The sequence below is a fragment of the Euleptes europaea genome, chromosome 20 (genome assembly GCF_029931775.1).
Source record: "Euleptes europaea isolate rEulEur1 chromosome 20, rEulEur1.hap1, whole genome shotgun sequence".
Classification (NCBI taxonomy): domain Eukaryota; kingdom Metazoa; phylum Chordata; class Lepidosauria; order Squamata; family Sphaerodactylidae; genus Euleptes; species Euleptes europaea.
The window spans coordinates 12,749,339-12,773,592 of NC_079331.1; the positions used below are offsets into that span (position 1 = coordinate 12,749,339).

The 24,254-nt window shown below is 50.0% G+C and overlaps 2 protein-coding genes across 2 annotated transcripts in view; one reads left to right on the forward strand and one right to left on the reverse strand.

Moving 5' to 3' along the window:
- IL16 (interleukin 16) overlaps positions 1–3,475 on the forward strand; it is a 35,002-nt gene extending 31,527 nt beyond the window's left edge. Inside the window, exons 18-20 of the mRNA XM_056865797.1 lie at positions 582–822; positions 1,327–1,452; positions 3,279–3,475. Coding sequence (XP_056721775.1) covers positions 582–822; positions 1,327–1,452; positions 3,279–3,475 — 564 coding nt within the window. The remainder of the gene's footprint in view (positions 1–581; positions 823–1,326; positions 1,453–3,278) is intronic.
- Positions 3,476–7,331: 3,856 nt separating this feature from the next.
- Positions 7,332–23,212, reverse strand: STARD5 (StAR related lipid transfer domain containing 5). Its single transcript, XM_056866084.1, has 6 exons — positions 23,120–23,212; positions 14,431–14,480; positions 11,363–11,495; positions 10,454–10,571; positions 9,481–9,574; positions 7,332–7,482 (listed from the first exon to the last, which is right to left on the reverse strand). The coding sequence occupies exons 1-6, from the start codon at positions 23,210–23,212 to the stop codon at positions 7,332–7,334; spliced, it is 639 nt and encodes a 212-aa protein (XP_056722062.1).
- Between the last annotated feature and the right edge of the window lie 1,042 nt (positions 23,213–24,254).

Below are 24,254 nucleotides of genomic sequence, written 5' to 3' on the forward strand. Positions count from 1 at the left end.
CCAAGCATTTAGGCAAAATGAGAGGAGGGGTCCCACACAGCAGAAGCTTTAGTAAGGACACAGTGAATTTTCTAATTTGATAGGCTGCAAAAACGTCCCATGAAAAGGTATCAGGGATCGCCATTTTTAAAAAAGTGCATGCGTATTTAAAACCGTTTGCTCTAAATTCTCACTCCACCAAATTCAAAAAGCTGGAGGAGGAGGAGGAAGAGGAGGAGGTGTTGTTGTTGTTGTATATTAGATTTCTACTCCGCTCTCCCCAACCCAAAGGTCGGGCTCAGAGCGGCTTACACAGTCTAAAAATACAATAAAACAATAACCCATTAAAGTAGTAAGATAATTTAAAATAGCCCAGTAATGCCCCTCAATGGCGCCAAAACTCCAGAGACAGAAATTTGTATAAATTAATCTGACCACACCCTAAGGTGGTCTTGAAGGGGTGGTGCTCAGCAGCGGGGAAAGGGGGGTGGGGGCAAAGGACTAGGGAGGCCAGTAATTATAATGAATCATTATAATTATTAGTCATAAATGATCTTACTTTACCACCTCCACCACCCTTTCCTGGCTGGGTTTTCTAACAGGTTCACAGAGTCTTTCCCAGTGGGTTAGCAGCCCAAGAAGGAACCATTCAGAAAGGAGACGAAGTCTTATCGATCAACGGAAAGTCCCTCAAGGGCACCGCTCACAACGAGGCGCTGGAGATCTTAAGAAGGGCTCGGCACCCGAAGCAAGCCGTGATCGTCACAAGGAAACCTCAAAAGGGAGAAACAAGCTTCAACCTGTCGGTCGACTCCTCTGCATCGGAAACGTCAACAGATTCTAGTGAGTACCTGATAATAACCTGTGGGTTGCAACTTCATGCCGGTCCCATCAGAAGGGGAGAGGCTGTGGCTCAGTGGTAGAGCATCTGCTTGGCATGCAGAAGGTCCCAGGTTCAATCCCCGGCATCTAGAGTTATAGGCAAGCAGGTGATGTGAAAGACCTCTGCCTGAAACCCTGGAGAGCTGCTGCTTGTCTGAGTAGACATACTGACTTTGACAGACCAAGGGTCTGATTCAGTATAAGGCAGCTTCATGTGTTTTCTCCCCCATGAGACAAGAATAGAAAGTGAGGAAGGGGGCATGTCTGCATACCTACCTTTCCTTCACAAGCGCACATTGCAGGGAATGATTTGTAGTGTTGCCTGAAGTGTTATTGTCAAACCATCCTTGCGAAACCCCTCATATGTACTGTGAATTAGCTGGAATACCTTCAAAATTACAGTCAGAGCTCGGTTGCCTCTTTGCGTCACACCACGCCTGCTAACAGTGTTCTCTTTCCATTCAGCATCCGAAGACATAATCTTCACCGTTCGGTTGGAGAAGACGTCCGCAGGCTTAGGATTTAGTTTAGAAGGTGGGAAAGGCTCCATCCACGGGGATAAGCCCATAACCATCAACAGACTTTTTAAAGGTAAGAGTGGCAAAATACTGAAATGCCGGATCCTTTTCCCAGCTGCGAGGGAATCCCTGAAGTTCAATTTGGGCTCTCTGATTTCATAAAGATAAAGGAGCATCCTGTGAAGAATGCTTGATTTTTGCTTGGGGTACACTGTATAGGTTACTCCGTCATATCTTTGTGGGAGGAAGTGGATGTCCTGGCTGGGATCTCATTTCAACTTTATGACTTTGATTTCAAATATCAATAAGTGCCAAAACATATATGATGCTAAAAAATTTGTGATTAAGAAGATCATGTTTTCTTCCGCTTTCAGGGATAATACCAGCGGTGTAAATGTGTTTCAACTGGTGAAATCAGGTTGGGGGAAGAGTTTAACACACCCCTTTCCCACCATGCAAAGGTCCTGACCCGAATTCAGGGGCCCATGTGGTCATTCCTGTTCAAAACAAAAAAAACCACAGCTTTTTCAGCATCTCAACTAATTTGAGCCTTAGGGTACTTCCAGATGCCAAAGGTTTTTTTGGAAAGAAGTTAAGAACTTCCTTTCCAGTTGGGTTTTCAGAAACCGATTCTGTTCACACTCTTCATAGAACAGTCTGTTTTGGCAGATGAAGGCCATTACAGTAATATACCAGGGTATGATGAATTTCCTTCCCCCCCCCCCAATGCAGCAGGGTCAAAGAGCTATGAAACGCAGGATACACAGCATGAGATGTAATTATGTAAAATTCAGATGTGATCAAAAATGAAACTGCGGGAACCAGAGTCCGGCAATCTCTCTACTTGTGGCTTTGATTAGATAGTTAACTTGTAATGGGTGAGAAACTCCAGCTCCCTGTTCAGCCTGTCAGACATGAACCAAAATATCTATTGAAATCTACGGGACTTCAGCTTTGGTTGATAGTGGTCAATGCAGAAATGGAGACAGGCAAATGACGAAAGAGAGGTGTGGTGGGAGGAAGCAGTTGAGATATAAGAGCATGAAGTGGTTTGGAACCACTTTCTATACGCAAACCGTCTGTAACTTGCGTTGTCTGGATGCTTGCTCGATATCTCGTGTTAAGAAGGGTGTTTTTCACATGGGGACAGGCTTGTGTTTCCCCCATTGCTGCTGTAGCTGCCAAAGCAGCACGACATCAATGGAGGTTCCACATGACAACTATCCCTGTAATTTCTCTGCCTCAATCCCCTGGTAGCAACTACTCCCCCCTCCCCTGTGACACCAGGGTCTTATCAGGTTTTTTAAAAAAATAAATAAATCAGTAATTGAGTATCGTTATAACAATCTGTGTTTCAGGTTCTCTGAATTCCTAATAATCCTTTGAAAAAATAAACCAAGTCTCTAGTCCCTATACTTGCAGAGATATGCCTTTCCCCTTATAACTCCACAACAAAAAGAGTTAGAGATATTTTTTTTAAATGAAAGCTGGGAATTCAGAGAACCTGAAACACAGAATGTCATAACATTATAACCACCTTCAATTGCCTAATTGAAGCCCACCAGGGGCAGGGGAGGAAACGGTAGCTGTGAGGACAGGGAAAGGGGAAATGGTTGCGATGTGGGCAGAACTAGGAAAATCCAAACTTTTCCAGCCACACAGCAATGATCTGCGCTATGCTGCAGTCTTTCGCAAAACTTTGCAGCAAAGCAGGTTTGGGAAGGATTGGAGAAAAGTTGGGGGAAACCCAGGAGGCACACTAATGCGCCACAAAGCTGTGAGAAAGCGGGGGGGGGGGCTTTTCCCCCAAAACCATTGAACTTGAGGCAAATAACCCATGTCATATGTGTAAAATGCTTTCTGATCTAGCTGAAGGAAAACTCGCTTTGCTTCCATTAGGGGTAGCATCGGAACACAGCCCCATGGTTCAGCCAGGAGATGAGCTACTGCAGGTACACACAAACCTGATGCAAGGACTGACCCGTTTTGAAGCCTGGAACGTTATCAAGACGTTACCCGACGGACCTGTAACAGCGGTCATCAAGAGAAAAAATTCCAGGGCCAGATCGGCCGAATCTCTTCGGGGAGAAGAATAAACCAAACAAGTCCAGGACTGTTTTGTTTTTTTAAGGACCCAAAAGCTTGCTTTGACCTCCAGAGCTACAGCCGAATCCCGGACAGATGACGGCTCAACCTTACGAGCAACCTGATCAAGAAGGGAAGGAGTGTGTGCAATTGCTCAGCGTTTCTGATTTCTATGTTAATAAAGCAGCTGCTGCAAGCTGTATACTAATTTTAGAAAGGGCTCTGTTAACAAATTCATGGGTGTAACAAATGAAACACAGTACCTCCACGGTGGAACAGGTTTGGCGATTAATTAACCGTGAAGAAAAGAGCCAGCGTGGTGTTGTGGTTAGGAGGCGTGGGCTCTTATCTGGAGAACTGGGTTTGATTCCCCACTCCTCCACATGAGCGGCGGACTCTAACCTGGTGAACCGGTTTGGTTTCCCCACTCCTACACATGAAGCCATCTGGGTGACCTTGGGCTGGTCACAGCTCTCTTAGAGCTCTCTCAACCCTACCTACCTCACAGGGTGTCTGTTGTGGGAAGGGGAAGGGAGGGTGATTTTAAGCCAGTTTGATTCTTCCTTAAATGGTAGAGAAAGCTGGCATATAAAAACCAACTCTTCTTCTTCTTCTAAATCAATCATGGGGGGAAATTTAGGCAGAGATGGATTCCCTTGCTGGATTAGGAATTACAAAGGAAAGAACTGAGTCCAACATGCCCTCCCCATTTATTTCATTTTCAAGTCAAGTTTATTGTATAAGGCCAATGGCCATTACAATCTGAAGAAGATGAAGAAGAAGATGAAGATGAAGAAGAGTTGGTTTTTATATGCTGACTTTCTCTACCACTTAAGGAAGAATCAAACTGGCTTACAACCACCTTCCCATCCCCTCCCCACAACAGATACCCGGTGAGGTAGGTGAGGCTGAGAGAGCTCGAAGAGAGCTGTGACTAGCCCAAGGTCACCCAGCTGGCTTCGTGGGTAGGAGTGGGGAAACCAACCCAGTTCACCAGATTAGCCTCCGCCACTCATATGGAGGAGTGGGGAATCAAACCCAGTTCTCCTGATCAGAGTCCTCTGCTCCAAACCACTGCTCTTAACCACTACACCACGCTGGCTCTCAGCAGCAAGTAACCCAGGCAATAAGTATAGGAACAGGTTAAAATATACACAACCAGAATAATTAAAAGAATACAAAAAAAATTAAACATTGAAATGCGCCCATTCGGCTCTATCCAGCTTTACCACCTTTTGTGGTTTGCTTTGCCCTGATTTTCTTGGCTGCCAAGCAGCACAGTGCGAGTCTTTGGGAAATATACGGGTCCTTATCTGATAGCAAACAGATTAATCTGTCAGCATCAGATGAAAATTGTGACGCTGGAACTGGAAGGATGTTTGCCAGAAACGTGTTCCGGGGCTCAGGTTGTAAAGGACAGGACAGATTGGGGGAAATCGTCCACTGAACCACCACATAAACAAATGCGTTGAGCCATTTATGCTACATGTTTTGTTTGTGTGTGTGTGTACAGGTGTGCACTGCATTGCAGATGAGAAAACACTTCCCCACTTGGCTTAGATTGCATATGCTCGCTTGGGCAAACCTGGATTCAGGGAGAGGCAGTTTAGCAAATGCGACACTATTCCCTGCCCTCCAAATGAATCTTAAGCACTGACGTTTACTTAGAATTATCCAGGCCATTGCTCATTTACGGCTGCTGGTACAGGCTTTCCAACTGCAATGCAAGCACAAAAGAGATCAGCGGCCATTTAAAAACCACCACCTTTTTTATTATTAATATACTGTACAATAGTGCCTCACAATAACCCTGCAAGGTTGGCCAGTTTCTGGAGCCATACATTTAGCATAATGACAGGGTGCAGATCTGGAGGGATCCCTTTTCAGACTACAGTTTCCAAGAACACGTTTGAATGTTTTCCCCATACAAAAACTCCCCGCATAGAGAGGGCTAGCATCTCTTAGAGAAGGATTCTCCCTATCAGGCTAGTCTTTAACCGGTGGAAAATTCTCAGAGAGAGGGAGTATTCCAACATGCCACCCTTCTCCTGTGGTCTGAACTGGTACAGTCCAGCAAGAAGAAGAGTTGGTTTTTACATGCCAACTTTCTCTACCACTTTCTCTACCACAGTGTGGTGTAGTAGTTAAGAGTGGTGGTTTGGAGCGGTGGAGTCTGATCTGGAGAACCAGGTTTGATTCCCCACTCCTCCACGTGAGTGGCATAGGCTAATCTGGTGAGCTGGATTTGTTTCCCCTCTTACACATGAAGCCCGCTGGGTGACTTTGGCAAGTCACGGCTCTGTTAGAGCTCTCTCAGCCTCACCTACCTCACAGGGTGTCTGTTGTGGGATGGGGAAGGTGATTGTAAGCCGGTTTGAGTATCCCTTAAGTGGTAGAGAAAGTCGGCATATAAAAGCCAACTCTTCTTCTTCTTCTTCTTAAGGGAGACTCAAACCGGCTTACGATCACCTTCCCTTCCACTCCCCACAACAGACACCATGTGAGGTGGGTGGGGCTGAGAGAGCTGTGACTAGCCCAAGGTCTCCCAGCTGACTTCATGTGTGGGAGCAGGGAAACTCCAATTCACTACATTAGCTTCCGCCGCTCCTGTGGAGTGGGGAATCAAACCCAGTTCTCCAGATCAGAATCCACCGCTTCAAACCACTATACCACGCTGTCTCTCTGAGCTGAGCTCGTGGTATTCTGCTCACCAAGCACGTTTTCTCTTATGTTTATTTAGCAGATGGAGAATTGGCACTGAGTTGGTTGCAGCCATAGCTCTAGTCCACGGCCTTGTAAACCTGAATGCAAAACATTTGTGGGCATGGAGCACCTTCTCGATTCAATGAAGCCATTGGTCAAAGGATGTTCCAGAGTTCTACGTGTGTATCGCTGCACTGGCACACAGGAAACAAAGATCCTCCCAATTTTATCGGTGGCTTGTCCAAGACCCTCCCAATTTTATCGATGTGGCTTGTCCAAGACCCTCCCAATTTTATCGATGTGGCTTGTCCAAGGCCCTCCCAATTTTATCGATGTGGCTTAAGCTTTACTTTGCACATGGGACTTGCGCGGGGCTGCCACTGCCTTTATAGTGACTTCTGTGCCAGAAGTGAACGCTTCTTCCCCTGTGGCATGTCCTTACAGCAGGTTCGCTTGCTATGCAAGGAAGGCCCGCTTCCTTGGAAGGACCGCGATATGCATGGTTTGCAGTTGCAACAGCAGCATGTAACACAGGCAATAACTCTTCGCATATAAACCACAGGAGCGTCTGAGGAGGTAGAAACAGCCCTCTCAGTTCAGGTGTACCATCAACATACCCCGTATATCTAGATCACAAGACCAAAGCAACATCTGGGGCGTATCCAGAATGCTGATCCAGTCAGTCAGCAAGAGGAGCAAAAGAAATACACAAGAGCACCAAAGCATGAAATCCAATCAGCCTTTGCCCTTCACCTGAATAGACATTGCCCACTTCTAGCCTATCTTCCATAGCCTTGTGGACGAGAAACTTGTTGTTTCTTCAAAAAAGAAAAAAAAAGAAATTACATGGCCCAACCCTGTATCCTATTACTCCATTAAGCAAAGTTTGAAGCCTTCCTCCAGCTTAAGTGGCTCTTCTTCCAACAGATGAACGAAAGCTGAAATAGTTTATTCCAGTCTACTGCCCAGCATTTTTAAGCCCCGCTGATTTCAGCAGACAAGTTACGTATGTGTTTAAATCTTTCCCTATACTGAAAGGTTCATGGGATTTCCAAGTGCTCGATACTGCGCCCAATTTCTGTCCTGCCCAATTCGCAATCGCAGAACTGCAAACATACAGACACTCGGGCGGTTCAGTTTTCTTGGGGGGGGGGGAAATACCGCTTAAGCCACCACGAGGGTCTTCACCGCTTTGGTCAGGTTGCTGTAAAACTCAGCTATTCTGCCTGAGAAGAAGGAGTCGACGATCGAGTGAGGAAGGTTGCCACTTAGATCGCTCTGGAAGAAGCTGAGCAACTGGGTTTTGCTTGGGTCCCTGGGGGAGGAAAAAGCCCAAACGTGTCAGGGCAGGCAGCCTTTGGAACCAGAAACGCAGAGCAGAGGATGAGAGTACATTCATGCACAGATACTGCTGTGCCTTCGTGAACAAGGAGGTGTGATCACTATCCTTTTCAATTGTATGTGTGTTAAGTGCCGTCAAGTCGCTTCCGACTCATGGCGACCCTGTGAATGAAAGTCCTCCAAAATGTCCTACCTTTGACAGCCTTGCTCAGATCTTGCAAACTGAAGGCTGTGGCTTCCTTTATGGAGTCAATCCATCTCTTGTTGGGTCTTCCTCTTTTCCTGCTGCCCTCAACTTTTCCTAACATGACTGTCTTTTCCAGTGACTCTTGTCGTCTCATGACGTGACCAAAATACGATAGCTGCAGTTTAGTCATTTTAGCTTCTAGGGTCAGTTCAGGCTTGATTTGATCTATAACCCACTGATTTGTTTTTTTGGCCGTCCACGGAATCCGTAACCCTCTCCTCCAACACCACATTTCAAAGGAATCTATTTTTTTCCTATCAGTTTTCTTCACTGTCCAGCTTTCACACCCATACATAGTAATAGGGAATACGATGGCATGAATTAATCTAGTCTTGGTGGCCAGTGACACATCCTTACACTTCAAAATCTTTTCTAGCTCCTTCATGGCTGCCCTTCCTTTTCATTTACTTTCAAGTATATATCCCAAAGACGACAAAAATAAGGAAGTGTTGAGGCCAACTAAGTCATGTAGAATCCATGTATAAGATGAAGTGTGGGTTTTTATATGCTGACTTTCTCTACCACTTAAGGAAGAATCAAACCGGCTTACAATCGCCTTCCCTTCCCCTCCCCACAACAGACACCCTGGGAGGTTGCTGGGGCTGAGTGTGACTAGCCCAAGGTCACCCAGCTGGCTTCATGTGGAAACCGACCCGGTTCAGCAGATTCGAGTCCACTGCTCATGTGGAGGAGTGGGGAATCAAACCCGGTTCTCCAGATTAGAGTCCACCGTTTTAAACCACTGCTCTTAACCACTACACCAAGCTGGCTCTCCCAGTATCCTGTTTTCAGAAGTGGCCAGGCAGCTATTTCTAGGATACCCATAAGCAGGGCATGAACCCAACAGTTCATCATTACTTCCAACACATGGTTCTCAGAGGTACCCCACTCCTGCGCATGAAGCCTGCTGGGTGACCTTGGGCTGGTCGCAGTTCTCTTAGAGCTCTCTCAGCCCCACCTACCTCATAAAGTGCCTGTTGTGGGGAGAGGAAAAGGAGATTGTAAACTAGCTTGATTCTCCTTTTTTAAAAGGTAGGGAAAACCACATATTCAAACCAACTCTTTCTTCTTACAATGTCGCTTGGTGAGGGCCAAGTCATGCCTTGCCAGCCCAGATTGAGAGGGGGGGGCTGTCTCAGGTGGATCATGGGCTGGGGAAAAGCTCTCAAGAGGCTGGATCCAGCCTGCAGGCCTTACGTCTGACACCCCTGCCATAGGGTTTTCAAGGCAAGAGACAAACAGAGGTGGTTGGCTGTTGCTTGCCTACACATAGCAACCCTGGACTTCCTTGGTGTTCACTACAGACAGCAAAAATGTGTTGCAAAACCAACGAACTGAAAAAAAAAACCTATTTTGGGGCAATCAGCCAGCGTGGCGTAGTGGTTAAGAGAAGTGGTTTGGAGTTATGGACTCTGATCTGGAGAACAGGGTTTAATTCCCCACTCCTCCACCTGAGCGGCGGACGCTAATCTGGTGAACAGGTTTGGTTTCCCCAATCCGCCACATGAAGCCAGCTGGGTGACCTTGGGCTAGTCACAGCTCTCTCAGCCCCACCTACCTCACAGGGTGTCTGTTGTGGGGAGGGGAAGGGAAGGTGATTGTAGGCCGGTTTGATTCTGCCTTAAGTGGTAGAGAAAGTCGGCATATAAAAACCAACTCTTCTTTTTCTTCTTCATTATCGGTGGCCATTGTCTCACAGCAATGTAACTGGTAAATAAGTCTTACCCTGGGACTGGAATGCAGAAACAGCCACAAGGATAATTCCGGCCCCTCACGTAACCTGGTTCAGGTGGACAGTTCGGATGCTCCACATTGGTCGCTTCAAGGAAGCAGGGAGGGGATGGAAACAAAATGTAGGTGTTAGGAACAAAATTTTAAAAGTAAATACAAAAATGTAACACGAGGGGGTAGAACAGAAGCATCTTCCATATATTAGTTAATTTCCCCCCCACTTCACTGCATATAAAGATAACGGTGCTGAGCAAGCACCGGGTCATTCCTGACCCATGGGGTGACGTCACATCCCGACGTTTCCTAGGCAGACTTTGTTTACGGGGTGGTTTGCCAGTGCCTTCCCCAGTCATCTTCCCTTTACCCCCAGCAAGCTGGGTCCTCATTTCACCGACCTCAGAAGGATGGAAGGCTGAGTCAACCTTGAGCCGGCTACCTGAAACCGACTTCTGTCGGGATCGAACTCGGGTCGTGAGCACAGCTTGGACTGCAGTACTGCAGCTTACCACACTGAGCCCCGGGGCTCTTACCCAGCGCATATACATGTAGTAAAATGTGTCCTGATGGTTATTAGAGCGAGTTTCGTAGAATCTCAGGAGGGGATTAGAGCGAGTAATGGAGAAGGACAGAGTCGCCAGGCTGGAATGGAACCTCCATATGCAAAGGCTGTGTATGTCAGAAGGCCACTTACTTCAGAGTCATAGTGGGGCAGCGGCACCCTTTCTGCAACATTGGTTGGTTAGCTACTGTAGATAATGGAATGCTGAACCAGATGGGTGCCAAGGTCATCGTTTGCCTAGGGTGCCAAAAAAACACAGGCCAGCCCTGTATGGGTCACCCCCCCCCCAAGTAAATTTGGACTTGTGGGCCACCATATGAAAAAGGTTGCAAACCACCGATCTACAGGAACTTGCGTACTGACCCTACAAGAAAAAAAAAAACACCTCATGGGTTTTAAGCAACTTACCTGCCGAAAGTATTGTCCCGTCTTCGCCTCGCTTAATTATGACCACATCTAAGAAATCTCTCGGAGAAATTATCTTCATTAATGCCGAAGGAGTGATAGTTCTAGTGATACAAACGTTCTGCAAAGCACAGACAAGTTTATGTTGTAATATCTTGGGTGCATTTCTTCATTCGTACTTTTACGCTCAGAGCACACAACGAGGAGCAGCTGGGATCCCTTTAGCGTGGCTAGTATATTATGCTACATATTGAACACATGAACACACGAAGCTGCCTTATACTGAACCAGACCCTGGGTCCATCAAAGTCAGTATTGTCTACTCAGACCGGCAGCAGCTCTCCAGGGTCTCAGGCAGGGGTCTTTCACATCACCTACTTGCCTAGTCCCTTTAACTGGAGATGCCGGGGATTGAACCTGGGACCTTCTGCATGCCAAGCGGATGCTCTACAACTGAGCCACAGCCCCTCCCCTATGGATATGACCTGGGTTGACCTATGGATGTGACCAGGGTCACAAAGACATGTTGCCCCTGACTATGAAGGCTCCCAGGGCACTGTGCTGACCACCGAGCGAAACAGGGTGGTAAACTAGCTGGCATTTTTGGTCCAATCCCGCAGGGAACATCTTCCGTTAAGGAGGTGGGGGTCTACAACGCCAGCTGCACAACCACGTAGATTGGGGCGGGGGTTGATCCCCAACACCTTATTTGCAAACCCAGTTGCATGGGAAACGTCAGGAAACTAAATCTGCATCATCACTATTACATTTACTGAAGGCTAAAAACAGGTGCCCAATTCATAGGGATCGGGTCTTCTGCCTGGGCTCAATTCCAGGATGTGATTTCAAGTGGGGTGGGGGAGGCCAGGGGGTGCTACTTCCACACAGAAACAAGCTCTGTCTTGTACTTACTTCGTCGATTATCTCAATGATCAACAATTCCTTCACGTTTTTATCCCATTTTTCTCTAAGGCCTCCAGCCTCTGGTTTTATGCATTGAAGCACAGCCTCTAGGTTTGCGGGCAGGATTCCTTCTGCTTTGTATCTATGCGAGAGGGGAAAGCCAAAAAGGAAGGAAAGAAAGAAACAGACAAATGAAACACAAGCTGGCATTTTGCATATGGCATCTCCAGTTTCCCCTACAAAGGCTTCCTTTTTGGTGTAGAAAATGGACAAATATTCAATGATGGCTACTGAGATTACCTCACTTTGGCCCGATTCTCCATATTCTTAATTTTTTAAATTATATCCACCGCAAGTAGAAAATTAGCACATTTGCATGTGCTAGATTTCTACTTGCAGGGAAGTTTTTCTACCCAGAACGATATTTGAAAATGTTGACAACCCACAGGCAGGCTGTGATGGTATGGTTCAGAATTCCATCACCGAAGTCTGACATCTTGAGGAGATCAGCGCTTACTCTCCGTGAAGATGCTCAGGGTTGGGAAAGCAGCAAGTCAAGGTTGAAAACCTCACTCAGCCCGAAACTACCTGGGTAAACATCAAGAGCGGGTTTGTATTTGGTCATCTGCTACCCCCTCCGCCTTCATAAGTGGAACCTCTTTCTATTTATACTGACTTACAGCTTGCTCGGCCTTTCAGAAGTTTCTCAGTGCAATTACTTCTGGGTGTTAGAAACCTCTTGTCGACATGTTTATCTTCCCTCACCTCCAAGAAGAATAAGAATTGGTTTTTATATGCCCATTTTCTCTACCTTTTAAGGAGAATCAAACTGGCTTACAATCTCCTTCCATTCCCCTCCCCTCCCCACAACAGACACCTTGTGAGGTAGGTGAGGCTGAGAGGGTTTGAACAGGCTTCATGTGTAGGAGTGGGGAAACCAACCAGGTTCACCAGATTAAAGTCCGCCGCTCCTAACCGCTATACCAGGAGTCTCAAAACTGCGGCTCTAGAGCCGCATGCGGCTCTTTGGCCCATTGAGTGCGGCTCTCCAAACTTAGTTCAGAGCCCCTGCTCTTGCCCCCGCTCGTGCCGGCAGCCGGGCTGCGGAGGCGGCGAGCCTGAGAGAGAGAGAGCGCGGGCGTGCTGTCTCGCCCCCCACACCGTGGAGAATGGCCGGGTCCCCCTTTCCCTTGCCCTCAATGGTTGGGAGGCTAAAGCCTCCCCTCTAGCAGCGAGATTGCTGGGTGGGCGGCTCGGAGGTTCCTGGCCCCCCCACCTATCAGCTGTTGGGCAGGGCGGGCTTCCTTTGGTAGACCTGGCCTCCGGCTGAGTCCCATTGGGAGGCCATGTCTACCCACTGGCTTTCTTGGCGGTAGACCTGGACTCCGAGGAGGGGGGAAAAGTCCCCCTTCAGAGGCCAGGTCTACCCATTGGCTTCTATGGGCCTCCGGAGACAAGGTCTACTGTCAAGAAAGCCAGTGGGTAGACCTGGCCTCCCAATGGGACTCAGCCGGAGGCCGGGTCCACCAATAGGCTTTTATGGCGGTAGACCACGCCTCCAGACGAGGACTCCGGACGGGGAGGGGGAAATGGCAGGGACTTACAATTTAATTTTTATCAATAAATAAGATCACTATTAAGTATGATGCCCTGACCTGGATGGCCCAGGCTAGCCTGATCTCGTCAGATCTCAGAAGCTAAGCAGGGTCAGCCCTGGTTAGTATTTGGATGGGAGACCACCAAGGAATACCAGGGTTGCTGTGCAGAGGAAGGCACTGGCAAACCTCCTCTGTTAGTCTGTTGCCATGAAAACCCCAAAAAGGGGTCGCCATAAGTCGGCTGCGACTTGACTGCATTTTACACACACACACACACACACACATTAAGTATGATATCAAGTTTTATTCAGTGTACCTATAGTTTAATTAAGACTTAAAACTTTAATTAAAGTTTATTAAGTTAATAAACAGTGTACCTACCTATATAGTTTAAGTAATTTGGCTCTCAAAAGAAATCTTAATCGTTGTACTGTTGATATTTGGCTCTTTTGACTAATGAGTTTGCCGACCCCTGCGCTATACCATGCTGATTCAGAATAACATAATTTAAAGGTAAAGGTAAAAGTCCCCTGTGCAAGCACCAGGTCATTCCTGACCCATGGGGTGACGTCGCATCCCGACGTTTTCTAGGCAGACTTTTGTTTGCGGGATGGTTTGCCAGGGCCTTCCCCAGTCATCTTCCCTTTACCCCCAGCAAGCTGGGTCCTCATTTTACCCACCTCGGAAGGATGGAAGGCGGAGTCCACCTTGAGCCGGCTACCTGAAACCGACTTCCATCTGGATCGAACTCAGGTCGTGAGCAGAGCTTTGGACTGCAGTACTGCAGCTTAACACTCTGCGCCACGGGGCTTAGCATTTCAACATAATTTAGCATTTCTTAAACTGGGAACTGATGATCCCTGGAAGCCAGTGAGTATTTGGGGGGGGGGAGGTGTCAGAATTGCTTTCTAAAGAAAAGAGGGCGCACCTGTCTCACATCTGCCTGCATAATGTGTAAAGGGAGTGTTCTCAGCTTTCTAGGAAAGACCATACAAAGCTGCCTCATTCAGAATGTTGGTCTGTCAAGATCCATACTATTTACTCTGACTGGCAGAGGCTCTCCAGGGTCTCAGGTGGAGGGCTTTCACACCACTTGCTGCCTAAACCTTTCAAACTGAAGATACCAGGGACTGAACCTGGGAGCTTCTGTATGCAAAGGAAACGCTCTGCCACTGAGCCATGTCCCTTCCCAATCACCAACCAAAGGTAGCTCATCTGGGCAAGATCTCCCAATTTAGCTGTCTTGTAAAGAGGTTGCAAGCACTGAGAGAAAACACGGGCCAAACGGAACATTTCAAGCCGAAGGAAACTAAGAGTGCAATCCTAAACAGAGTTAAGCCCTTCTAAGCACACTGACTTCGATGGCCTTAGACAGGTCGAACTCTGATTAGGAAAGCACTGTAAATGCCCCGGAAATCTGGTGGGCAGGCATCCTTGTTTCCCCAAGTCAGCTTCCCATGTTGTATACATTTTACTTACATGTTTCCATGAAATTCAGTTGACGGCTTCCAAGAAATAGAAATTTCATTCTGGGAAGAGAATTAAGTAAATAATAAGCTACCTGATAGATGCAATCGTTTACTTTTTGCATTTTATTGCTCATTTCCAGGTTTAAAACAACAGCAACGTAATAATACAATTCGACACTTATCTTGTGCATGTTCTGACACTTGAAAGTGTACCCACATGTAGTTTTGAGTCACTTTTTAAAATCTTGTTTAAAAGGATCAATGAGTTTTGTTTTTGGATTCCATTTCAAACATTTGCAGAATTTCATTTGTGAAATTACCATTTCAAGGATACCTTTAAGAACTAAATATGAGCAGTCAGTGTGATGCAGCAGCAAAAAAGGATAATGCTATGTATGGGTGTGAAAGCTGGACATTGAAGAAAGCTGATAGGAAGAAAGTAGATTCCTTTGAAATGTGGTGTTGGAGGAGAGCGTTACAGATACCCTGGACTGCCAAAAAAACAAATCAGAGGGTTTTAGATCAAATCAAGCCTGAACTGACCCCAGAAGCTAAAATGACTCAACTGAGGATGTCGTACTTTGGACACATTATGAGAAGACAAGAGTCACTGGAAAAGACAATCAGGCTAGGAAAAGTGGAAGGCAGCAGGAAAAGAGGAAGACCCAACAAGAAGAAGGTTGGACCAGAACCAACGGGTTGAAATTAAATCAAGAGTTTCCATCTAGACCAGTGTTCCCAAACTTTTTGGGCCACCACCCCCTTGGTTCCACAAACTCAACCCCAGCGACCCCTACCCTAACCAACAACACAGTTGAAGGGGCCCACCTCTAGCATCCCCTGCTGCCCCCTTGCCTCTTAGTGCCCCCCTAGGTACTAGGTACCACCAGGGGGTGGTACTGCCCCCTTTGGGAACTCCTGATCTAGACATTAGGAAGAACTTTCTAGCAGTTAAGAGCGGTTCCTCAGTGGAACAGGCTTCCTCGGGAGGTGGTGAGTGCTCCTTCCCTGGAGGTTTTGAAGCAGAGTGTGAGAGATCCCCCTCTCTGAGTTTGCTTCTCCAAATCAGTTGCTCAGACGTTGATACAGAAACAATCGATTTATTGAAGCCTTCAGGAGATGAGACAGGCACAGGTAGAAAGTTGCAAGTGAGGGGCTATACGGGTTTACAGAATATATTGACTCCAGGGCACTGGGGCACTGGGGTTCACACTTATTGTTATGGGAAGTTACAAGCTTGGCATAATACAAAACATCAGACAGATCCCAGGAAGTCTGGGCGGCTATCACACTTCCAAGGCCGCATCGGCCTGAGGGAGTACTGGCAGGAAGAACAGCGGGGGGGGGAAGATACATGGGCCATCAGGCCTGGCGCCTGAGACCAGAAGGTGTGAACTGCTTTTACGAGTTCACTGATAACACAGCAGGTGATGGAAAGCAGAGACACAAAGACAGAGACCCTCACATTCTGCCCCCCTTAAGGCCCCCCCCGGGGTCCCCGAGAGGACGAGGCTTATCGGGATAAGCAAGGTGGAATTCCCGGACTAAGCGAGGAGCCGCCATGTGGGGTGCGGCCACCCATTCGTCATGAGCGGAGCCAAGGTTTTTCCAGCGAACAAAGTAAAACAGTTTCCCTTTCTTCCATTTGGAGTCTAAAACCTTGGATATTTCCAAATGGGTGTCCCCTCCTACTACGGTAGGAATCTCGTGTGCGGGAGGGGGGTGGAACTGGGGGGCTGCCACATAGGGTTTGAGGAGGCTTATATGAAAGACTGGATGGACTCCTTTCAGAGTTTTTGGGAGGTCCAGTTCCACAGTAACCTCGTTGATTACTCTGGTAATGGGGAAAGGTCCCACATAACGGTCGCTCAGTTTTTTGCAGGGGCGAAGAGAGCGGAGGTTTTTGGTGGACAGATAGACTTGCTCCCCCACCTTGAGTTCCCATCCCGGAGACCGGTGTTTGTCTGCTTGTTCCTTGTACTTGCTTTTTGCCCTTTCCAGATTTTTGAGCAACCATGGCCAGGTGGATTTAACCACCTGAATCCACTCCTGAAGGTCAGGGGTAGACTGGAGCTCTGGCGAGACGGGGGCAGAACCGAAAGGGCCGAAATCCGTCCCGTATATAACTTGGAAGGGACTAAAGCCGGTAGAGGAATGAGGCGCATTGTTATACGCATATTCGGCAAATGGCAGCAGGTCGACCCAGTCGTCCTGGTGGAAATTTACATAGCAACGCAAATAACATTCTACCACCGCATTTACTCGTTCTGTTTGACCATCCGTTTGGGGGTGATAGGCGGAAGAAAGGCCCTGCTCTTCCACTCCCATTAACTTTAGGAAGGCCCGCCAGAATTTGGCAACAAACTGGACCCCCCGGTCGGAGAGGACCTTCCTCGGGATCGAGTGTAGCCTGAGGACGTGTGTGATGAACAGTTTAGCTAAGCCCTGGGCTGAAGGAAGGCCTGCACATGGAACGAAGTGAACCTGTTTGGAAAAGAGGTCTGTGATAACCCAAAGAACCGTTTTTCCCCGACTCGGAGGTAGGTCGGTGATAAAATCCATGGCGATGACTTCCCAGGGACGGGAGGGGCTCTCAAGCGGTTTGAGAAGCCCTGGGGGTTTTCCCATCCGTTTCTTGGCTGTGGCGCAGGTGGGGCAGCTGCGCACATACAACTCTACATCAGATCTCATACCGGGCCACCAGAATTGTCTTCGAACCAGGTGAAGCGTTTTTATGAAACCAAAATGACCCGCTAGCCTGGCACCATGTACAAGTCCCAATACTTCCTTGCGAAGAGAGGAGGGGACGTACAGTTTCCCCCCTTGCACCCACCAAGTGTTGGTACGTTCCAGACCAGTGGGGAGGAGATGATGCTCCTCCTCCTGCAAGGAGGCGTCCCGGAGTCGCTGTTGGAAGGCTTCCGGGATGCCTTTGAGTGTAGGGGGGGTCTCCGGTGGTCGGGCTTGGGACCGGGTGGTGACGGCTAAGCTAGGAACTTCCCCTCGCTGCTCGGGAGTGAACAGGGAGTCGACTGGGCGATCGAAATCGTTGCGATACTGGGGAAGTCGTGACAAAGCGTCGGCTAGGGCATTTTCTTTGCCAGGGACATGTCTGAGAGTGAACCGGAACTTAGCGAAAAATTGGGCCCACCGAACCTGTTTGGCATTGAGTTTTCTAGCCCCCTTGAGGGCCTCAAGATTCTTGTGATCGGTACACACTTCGAATGGCAGTTCGGCCCCTTCCAAGAAGTGTCGCCATATGGTAAGGGCATGTTTGACCGCTGCTGCCTCCTTCTCCCAAATGGCCCAGTTGATTTCAGACTGGGAAAACTTCTTGGAGAAGTAGGCGCATGGTCTCAACCGTCCCCCCTCATCCCTCTGCAATAGGGCCCCGCCCATGGCTACATCCGAGGCATCCACTTGCACCACAAAAGGCTTGGTGCAATCTGGGTGAGCCAAAACGGGTTCGGATGAAAAAAGTAGCTTCAAACGTTCAAAAGCTAGCTGGCACTGGGGGGACCATTGCAAACGGGCTGAGGGAAGCGCGGCGCTAGCCCCCTTGTCCTTGGTACGCAACAGGGCAGTGAGGGGAAGCGCAACTTGGGCAAAGTTAGGAATGAAGTTCCGGTAAAAATTGGCAAACCCCAAAAACTGCTGAAGTTGGCGGCGGGTAGTGGGGGGTTCCCAGTCCCGCACTGCCTGGACCTTGGCGGGGTCCATTTCCAACCCTTGGTGGGAGATCACATACCCCAGAAATGTAATGGAGGGTTGGTGGAATTCACATTTGGACACCTTAGCATACAGTTTGTGCTCCCGCAGCCGCTGGAGCACCTCTCGCACTAGGCGCACATGGTCTTCCATGGTTTCAGAGTAAATAAGGATGTCATCGAGAAATACCACCACCCCCCGAAACAGCAAATCATGCAAAACCTCATTAATTAATTGCATAAAGACACTCGGAGCCCCCGAAAGTCCGAACGGCATGACTAGGTACTCAAACATCCCAAAACAACTGGAAAAGGCCGTTTTGGGTTCGTCTCCTTCTTTGATGCGAATGCGGTGGTAGGCTTCTACCAAGTCCAGTTTGGTGAAGATTCGGCCCTCCTTTAATTGTGCTAGAAGGTCAGGAATAAGAGGGAGGGGGTAAGCATTAGACTGGGTGACTGCGTTCAGTCTGCGAAAGTCAATACACAGTCTTAAATCTCCCGTCTTTTTCTTTACAAAGAAAGCTGGGGCTGAATAAGGAGCCTTGGAGGGGCGTATGAAACCCCTCGCCAGATTGACATCCAGATAGTCTCGCAACACTGTCTTTTCACTAGGGCTCATGGGGTAAACCTTTCCCTTAGACAGTTTGCCTTCCCCTACAATCTCGATGGCACAGTCCGTTTCTCTGTGGGGAGGCAGTTCGTCGCACTCTCTAACATCAAAAACATCAGTAAATTGCGAGTACTCAGAGGGTAATTGAGGAGAGACTGGGGCGGGGGACCCTACCAGTGCGGCGGCTGGAGTCCTGAGTACCCGTTCCTTGTCATGCAACCCACAGGGGTTTTCGGGGAAGGAAAGCACCCGTTTAACCCAATCAATGGAGGGATTGTGCCCCCTTAACCAGTTCATCCCTAACACCACAGGGGTTACAATAGGGGCGATAGTGAAATACAACCGTTCCCAATGTTCCCCCACGGACATAATCACGGCTGCAGTTCTGTGGGTCACCGGGCCCCGTTTAAAGTCACTCCCGTCCATTTGGGAAAAACGGAGGGGTCCCGGAAGCCGCTTGCGCCGGACACCCAACTTCTTGGCAGTTTCCTCATTTATCATGGTGCGGGCACACCCCGAGTCGACCAACGCGGGGACCTCTAACGGGGGACCCCCTTTGGGTAGGGACAGATGGACACGCACAAATACATTGTCCTCTTGGGCGCTTACCATCGGTGGAGCTCCTTGCACAACGATAGGGACGGTCTGCTGCGGAGCCCCCTCTACAGCAGACCGACGGCGTTTTTTGCCGGCTGTTCCCACTCTTCCTCCTCGCTGGAAGAGGGGGACGGGGTAGTGGCCTCCGGGGAGCCGTCCGAATCAAAGACGGTATTTGTAATCCGGGACCCCGATGGGACCGTAGAGTCGGATGCCCCATCCTGGGGACGTGCGTGGAGAGCGGAGGGTGCGCCGGAGCGCCGGCTCAGTGGTCCACTTCTGCGGCGAGGCTGGCTGTCGGCGGCCGGTTTCGTCGGCTCGGCCTGGGTTTGGCGGGGAGGGGTCGGACGGCCTGAGCGAGAGGGGCATTGCGATGCAAAGTGACCCTTTCCCCCGCAGATCAGGCAGACGCCGGCCTCGAACCGCTTGCGGCGTTCCGCGGCCGAGAGGACCCCGCCACCCCCTTGCCGGAGTTCCCGGCCACGGTCACCCCGGGGCCTGGGGTCTCGCCCAATCCGTTGCTTGGACAAGTTCAGGAGTTGTTTGCGATTCTCGATGTCAGCAGCATGGCGAACCCAACCTTCCACATCCGGGGGGTTCCCTTGCATGAAGGCCCAATGTTGGAGGTCTGGGTTGAGACCCTCCCTGAAACATTGTACCAAGGTAGCCTCACTCCAGTCCAGAATTCGGCTAGCCAGTGACTGGAACTCACTTGCATACTGCGCCACCGACTTAGTCCCTTGGCGCAGTTGCATCAGGGAGGCTTTAGCCCGCTCACCTAGAGTCGGGTCCTCAAAACGGTTTCGGAGTGCTACCATGAACTCGTCCAGGGTTCGCAGCACCGGCGAGCGGAGTTCATACTGCAACACCATCCAGGCAGCCGCCTCCCCTTGCAGTAAGGAAGCCACGTACTGCACCCGGGACTCCTCAGAAACGAAGGTTCGGCCTTGTTCCCGCATAAAAATGTCTACTTGGACCATAAAAAAGGTCAACTGGTCTCCCGACCCGTCATACGTGACTTTCAGGTCCCGACGGGCCGGGGGGGCAGGGGTTGCGGGCGGAACTACTGGCGCCCCGTCTGGGGGAGCACCGGCTGGAGGTTGCAATTTCAGCGCATCTAGGGTCGTGGCCATCTCACCCATTACGCGTTGCATGATCTCCATCTGTTCCTGCATAGCCCGGCGGTCTTCCTGCCACTGCTTTCGTTCTTCCTCCATGAGGGCCTCTTTGCGGGCCGGGTCCCCTTCGAGTCCCGTGCTGGGGAAGGCCAACCGGCGATCCTTCGCCGCAGTCCGCGAGAGCGACCAGCCCTTGGGAGAGTCCAGCCAATAAGTGAGCCCCCGGGGACGTCCGTCCCGATCTTGGTCGGGGGCGCGACCCTTCGGTTTCTTTGGCTTGGCTCCCTCCTCTTTAGGGTCCGGCTTCTCCGGCTCGTCCGGTTCCTTGGGGGCATCGGGGTTAGGGGTGGTGTCCTCGTCGGCTGACATTCTGTCCAAAGCGGTACAGCTGCAGTCCGAGAGGCAAGGACTTGCAACTTAATGTGAGAGATCCCCCTCTCTGAGTTTGCTTCTCCAAATCAGTTGCTCAGACGTTGATACAGAAACAATCGATTTATTGAAGCCTTCAGGAGATGAGACAGGCACAGGTAGAAAGTTGCAAGTGAGGGGCTATACGGGTTTACAGAATATATTGACTCCAGGGCACTGGGGCACTGGGGTTCACACTTATTGTTATGGGAAGTTACAAGCTTGGCATAATACAAAACATCAGACAGATCCCAGGAAGTCTGGGCGGCTATCACACTTCCAAGGCCGCATCGGCCTGAGGGAGTACTGGCAGGAAGAACAGCGGGGGGGGGAAGATACATGGGCCATCAGGCCTGGCGCCTGAGACCAGAAGGTGTGAACTGCTTTTACGAGTTCACTGATAACACAGCAGGTGATGGAAAGCAGAGACACAAAGACAGAGACCCTCACACAGAGGTTAGATGGCCAACTGTCAGCAATGCTGATTCTATGACCTTAGGCAGATGATGAGAGGGAGGGCATCTTGGCCATCTTCTCGGCATGGAGTAGGGGGCACTGGGGGAGTGTGTGGGGGAGGTAGTTGTGAATTTCCTGCATTGTGCAGGGGGTTGGACTAGATGACCCTGGTGGTCCCTTCCAACTCTACGATTCCATGATCTGGAGCACCATGCTTTTAACCACTTCACCACATTTATTCTACTTGGATAAATGCGAAGGTTCACTTTGTGCGATATACTTCCGGGGAGATTTATTTACTGCAATCGATATCAGGGAGGGCAACTTGGGCATCTTCTAGGCATGGAGTGGGGGGTCACTGGGGGTGTTGATATCAGGGAGGGCATCTTGGGCATCTTCTGGGCATGGAGTGGGGGGTCACTGGGGGTGTGGGAGGGGGAGGTAGTTGTGAATTCCCTGCCTTGTGCAGGGGGTTGGACTAGATGACCCTGGTGGTCCCTTCCAACTCTACGATTCTATGATCTGGAGAACCATGCTTTTAACCACTTCACATTTATTCTACTTGGATAAATGCGAAGGTTCACTTTGTGCGATATACTTCCGGGGAGATTTATTTACTGCAATCGATATCAGGGAGGGCAACTTGGGCTTCTTCTGGGCATGGAGTGGGGGGTCACTGGGGGTGTTGATATCAGGGAGGGCATCTTGGGCATCTTCTGGGCATGGAGTGGGGGGTCACTGGGGGTGTATGGGGGGAGGTAGTTGTGAATTTCCTGCATTGTGCAGGGGGTTGGACTAGATGACCCTGGTGGTCCCTTCCAACTCTACGATTCCATGATCTGGAGAACCATGCTTGTAACCACTTCACCCCATTTATTCTACTGAATAAATGCGAAGGTTCACTTTGTGCAATATACTTCCTGGGAGATTTGTTTACTGCAATCGATATCAGGGAGGGCATCTTGGGCATCTTCTGGGCATGGAGTGGGGGGGTCACTGGGGGTGTTGATATCAGGGAGGGCATCTTGGGCATCTTCTGGGCATGGAGTGGGGGGTCACTGGGGGTGTTGATATCAGGGAGGGCATCTTGGGCATCTTCTGGGCATGGAGTGGGGGGTCACTGGGGGTGTTGATATCAGGGAGGGCATCTTGGGCATCTTCTGGGCATGGAGTGGGGGGCCACTGGGGGTGTTGATATCAGGGAGGGCATCTTGGGCATCTTCTGGGCATGGAGTGGGGCTCACTGGGGGTGTTGATATCAGTGAGGGCATCTTGGGCATCTTCTGGGCATGGAGTGGGGGGTCACTGGGGGTGTTGATATCAGGGAGGGCATCTTGGGCATCTTCTGGGCATGGAGTGGGGGGTCACTGGGGGTGTTGATATCAGGGAGGGCATCTTGGGCATCTTCTGGGCATGGAGTGGGGGGGGTCACTGGGGGTGTGGGGAGGGAGGTAGTTGTGAATTCCCCGCCTTGCGCAGGGGGTTGGACCAGATGACCCTGGTGGTCCCTTCCAACCCTATGATTCTATGGCGTCGGTTCTTGTAGGTTATGCGGGCTGTGCGACCGTGGTCTTTGGTACCCAGCCCGGACAACCTGCAAGAACCAAGGAACTCTGACCGTGAAAGCCTTCGACAAGATTCAATCCGGGGTGTCTTCTTGCAGGAGATTTAAAACAAAAAAAAACAAAAAAAAAATCCCAAAGCCCCAAGTGCAACAGGTCAGCTCTGCCCCCTCCGGACTGGACCACCCCTGGGCACCTGCCGCGCGCGGGATGCGCACCGCCTCCCGCCCCGTGCGCTCACCGTGCGCTTGCAGCTCCGCCAGCCGCCCAGATCCTCCCGGTAGCCTTGCATTGCCTCCGCCGCCCGGGCAGCCGCTTCCCGGTAGCGCTCCATGGCCGGCTGCGGAGGAGGAGGAGGAGGAGGAGGAGGAGGAGGCTCCCCGGAGCTGGGAGAGGTGGCCAGATGGGCCGGCCCGGCCGGGGATAGGGCCGCCCGGCCGAGCGCCACCGCCTGCTTGCCTGGGAAGCGCCTCGTTGCGCCGCCCTGTGGCCAGCCCCGTCGGAAAGGGGGGGTGCTGCACGCCTGCCCGGGCTTTCGCCTCGGGACAGGCAGCAATCCAACCGGCCAGGCTTCGGATTCCAACATCAGGACAGCTCTGCCGGGCGAGACCCGGGCAGTGCGTTCGCGCGGTGGCCAACCTCGAGGAAGCAGCGCTGTCCTGCCACAGCACCCAAGATAATAAGCATGTCTCCGAAGGCTTTCGCGGTCAGAGTTCATGGGTTCTTCTAACCCAGTGGTTCCCAACCTTTTTTTGACCAGGGACCACTAGGACTTTTTTGTTCGGTGCAGGGACCCCAAGGTTCAAAATAAAAATTCCGAGAATTTGAAAATAAACTTTAATCGTAACTGTTAGTCAAACTTTAAGCTTAGAATCATATTTGAATATATATATTTTATAATAGAGAACTTTTAATTGAAAATATTAATTTGTTATGGGTTTATAACTTTGTTTCGCGGACCTTAATTTAGTTCTCGCGGACCCCTGGGGGTCCACGGACCCCTGGTTGGGAACCAGTGTTGTAGGTGATCCGGGCTGCGTGACCGTGGTCTTGGCGTTTTCTTTCCCGACGTTTCGCCAGCAGCTGCGGCCGGCGTCTTCGGAGGAGTCGCACTGAAGGGTTCAGTCCGGAGGGGTTCCCAGCTTCTCTGAAGCATGACCCTTTCAAATCCTCATGGCAAAAAATCTTAGATGAGAAACTGGCGTTGCTGGGCTTCTCGCAGGATATGTTATCAGATCTTGGGGAAACGGAAGCTTTTGCCCAAATTAAAAAGCGCATTAAAGACCTCGGTTATAACAGCACTGTTTTTCGTGCTCGTCGCGTCTGTTCATCGCAGTTCTTCGGAATACCCCCTCCACGTGGTCTGCCTGCCTATA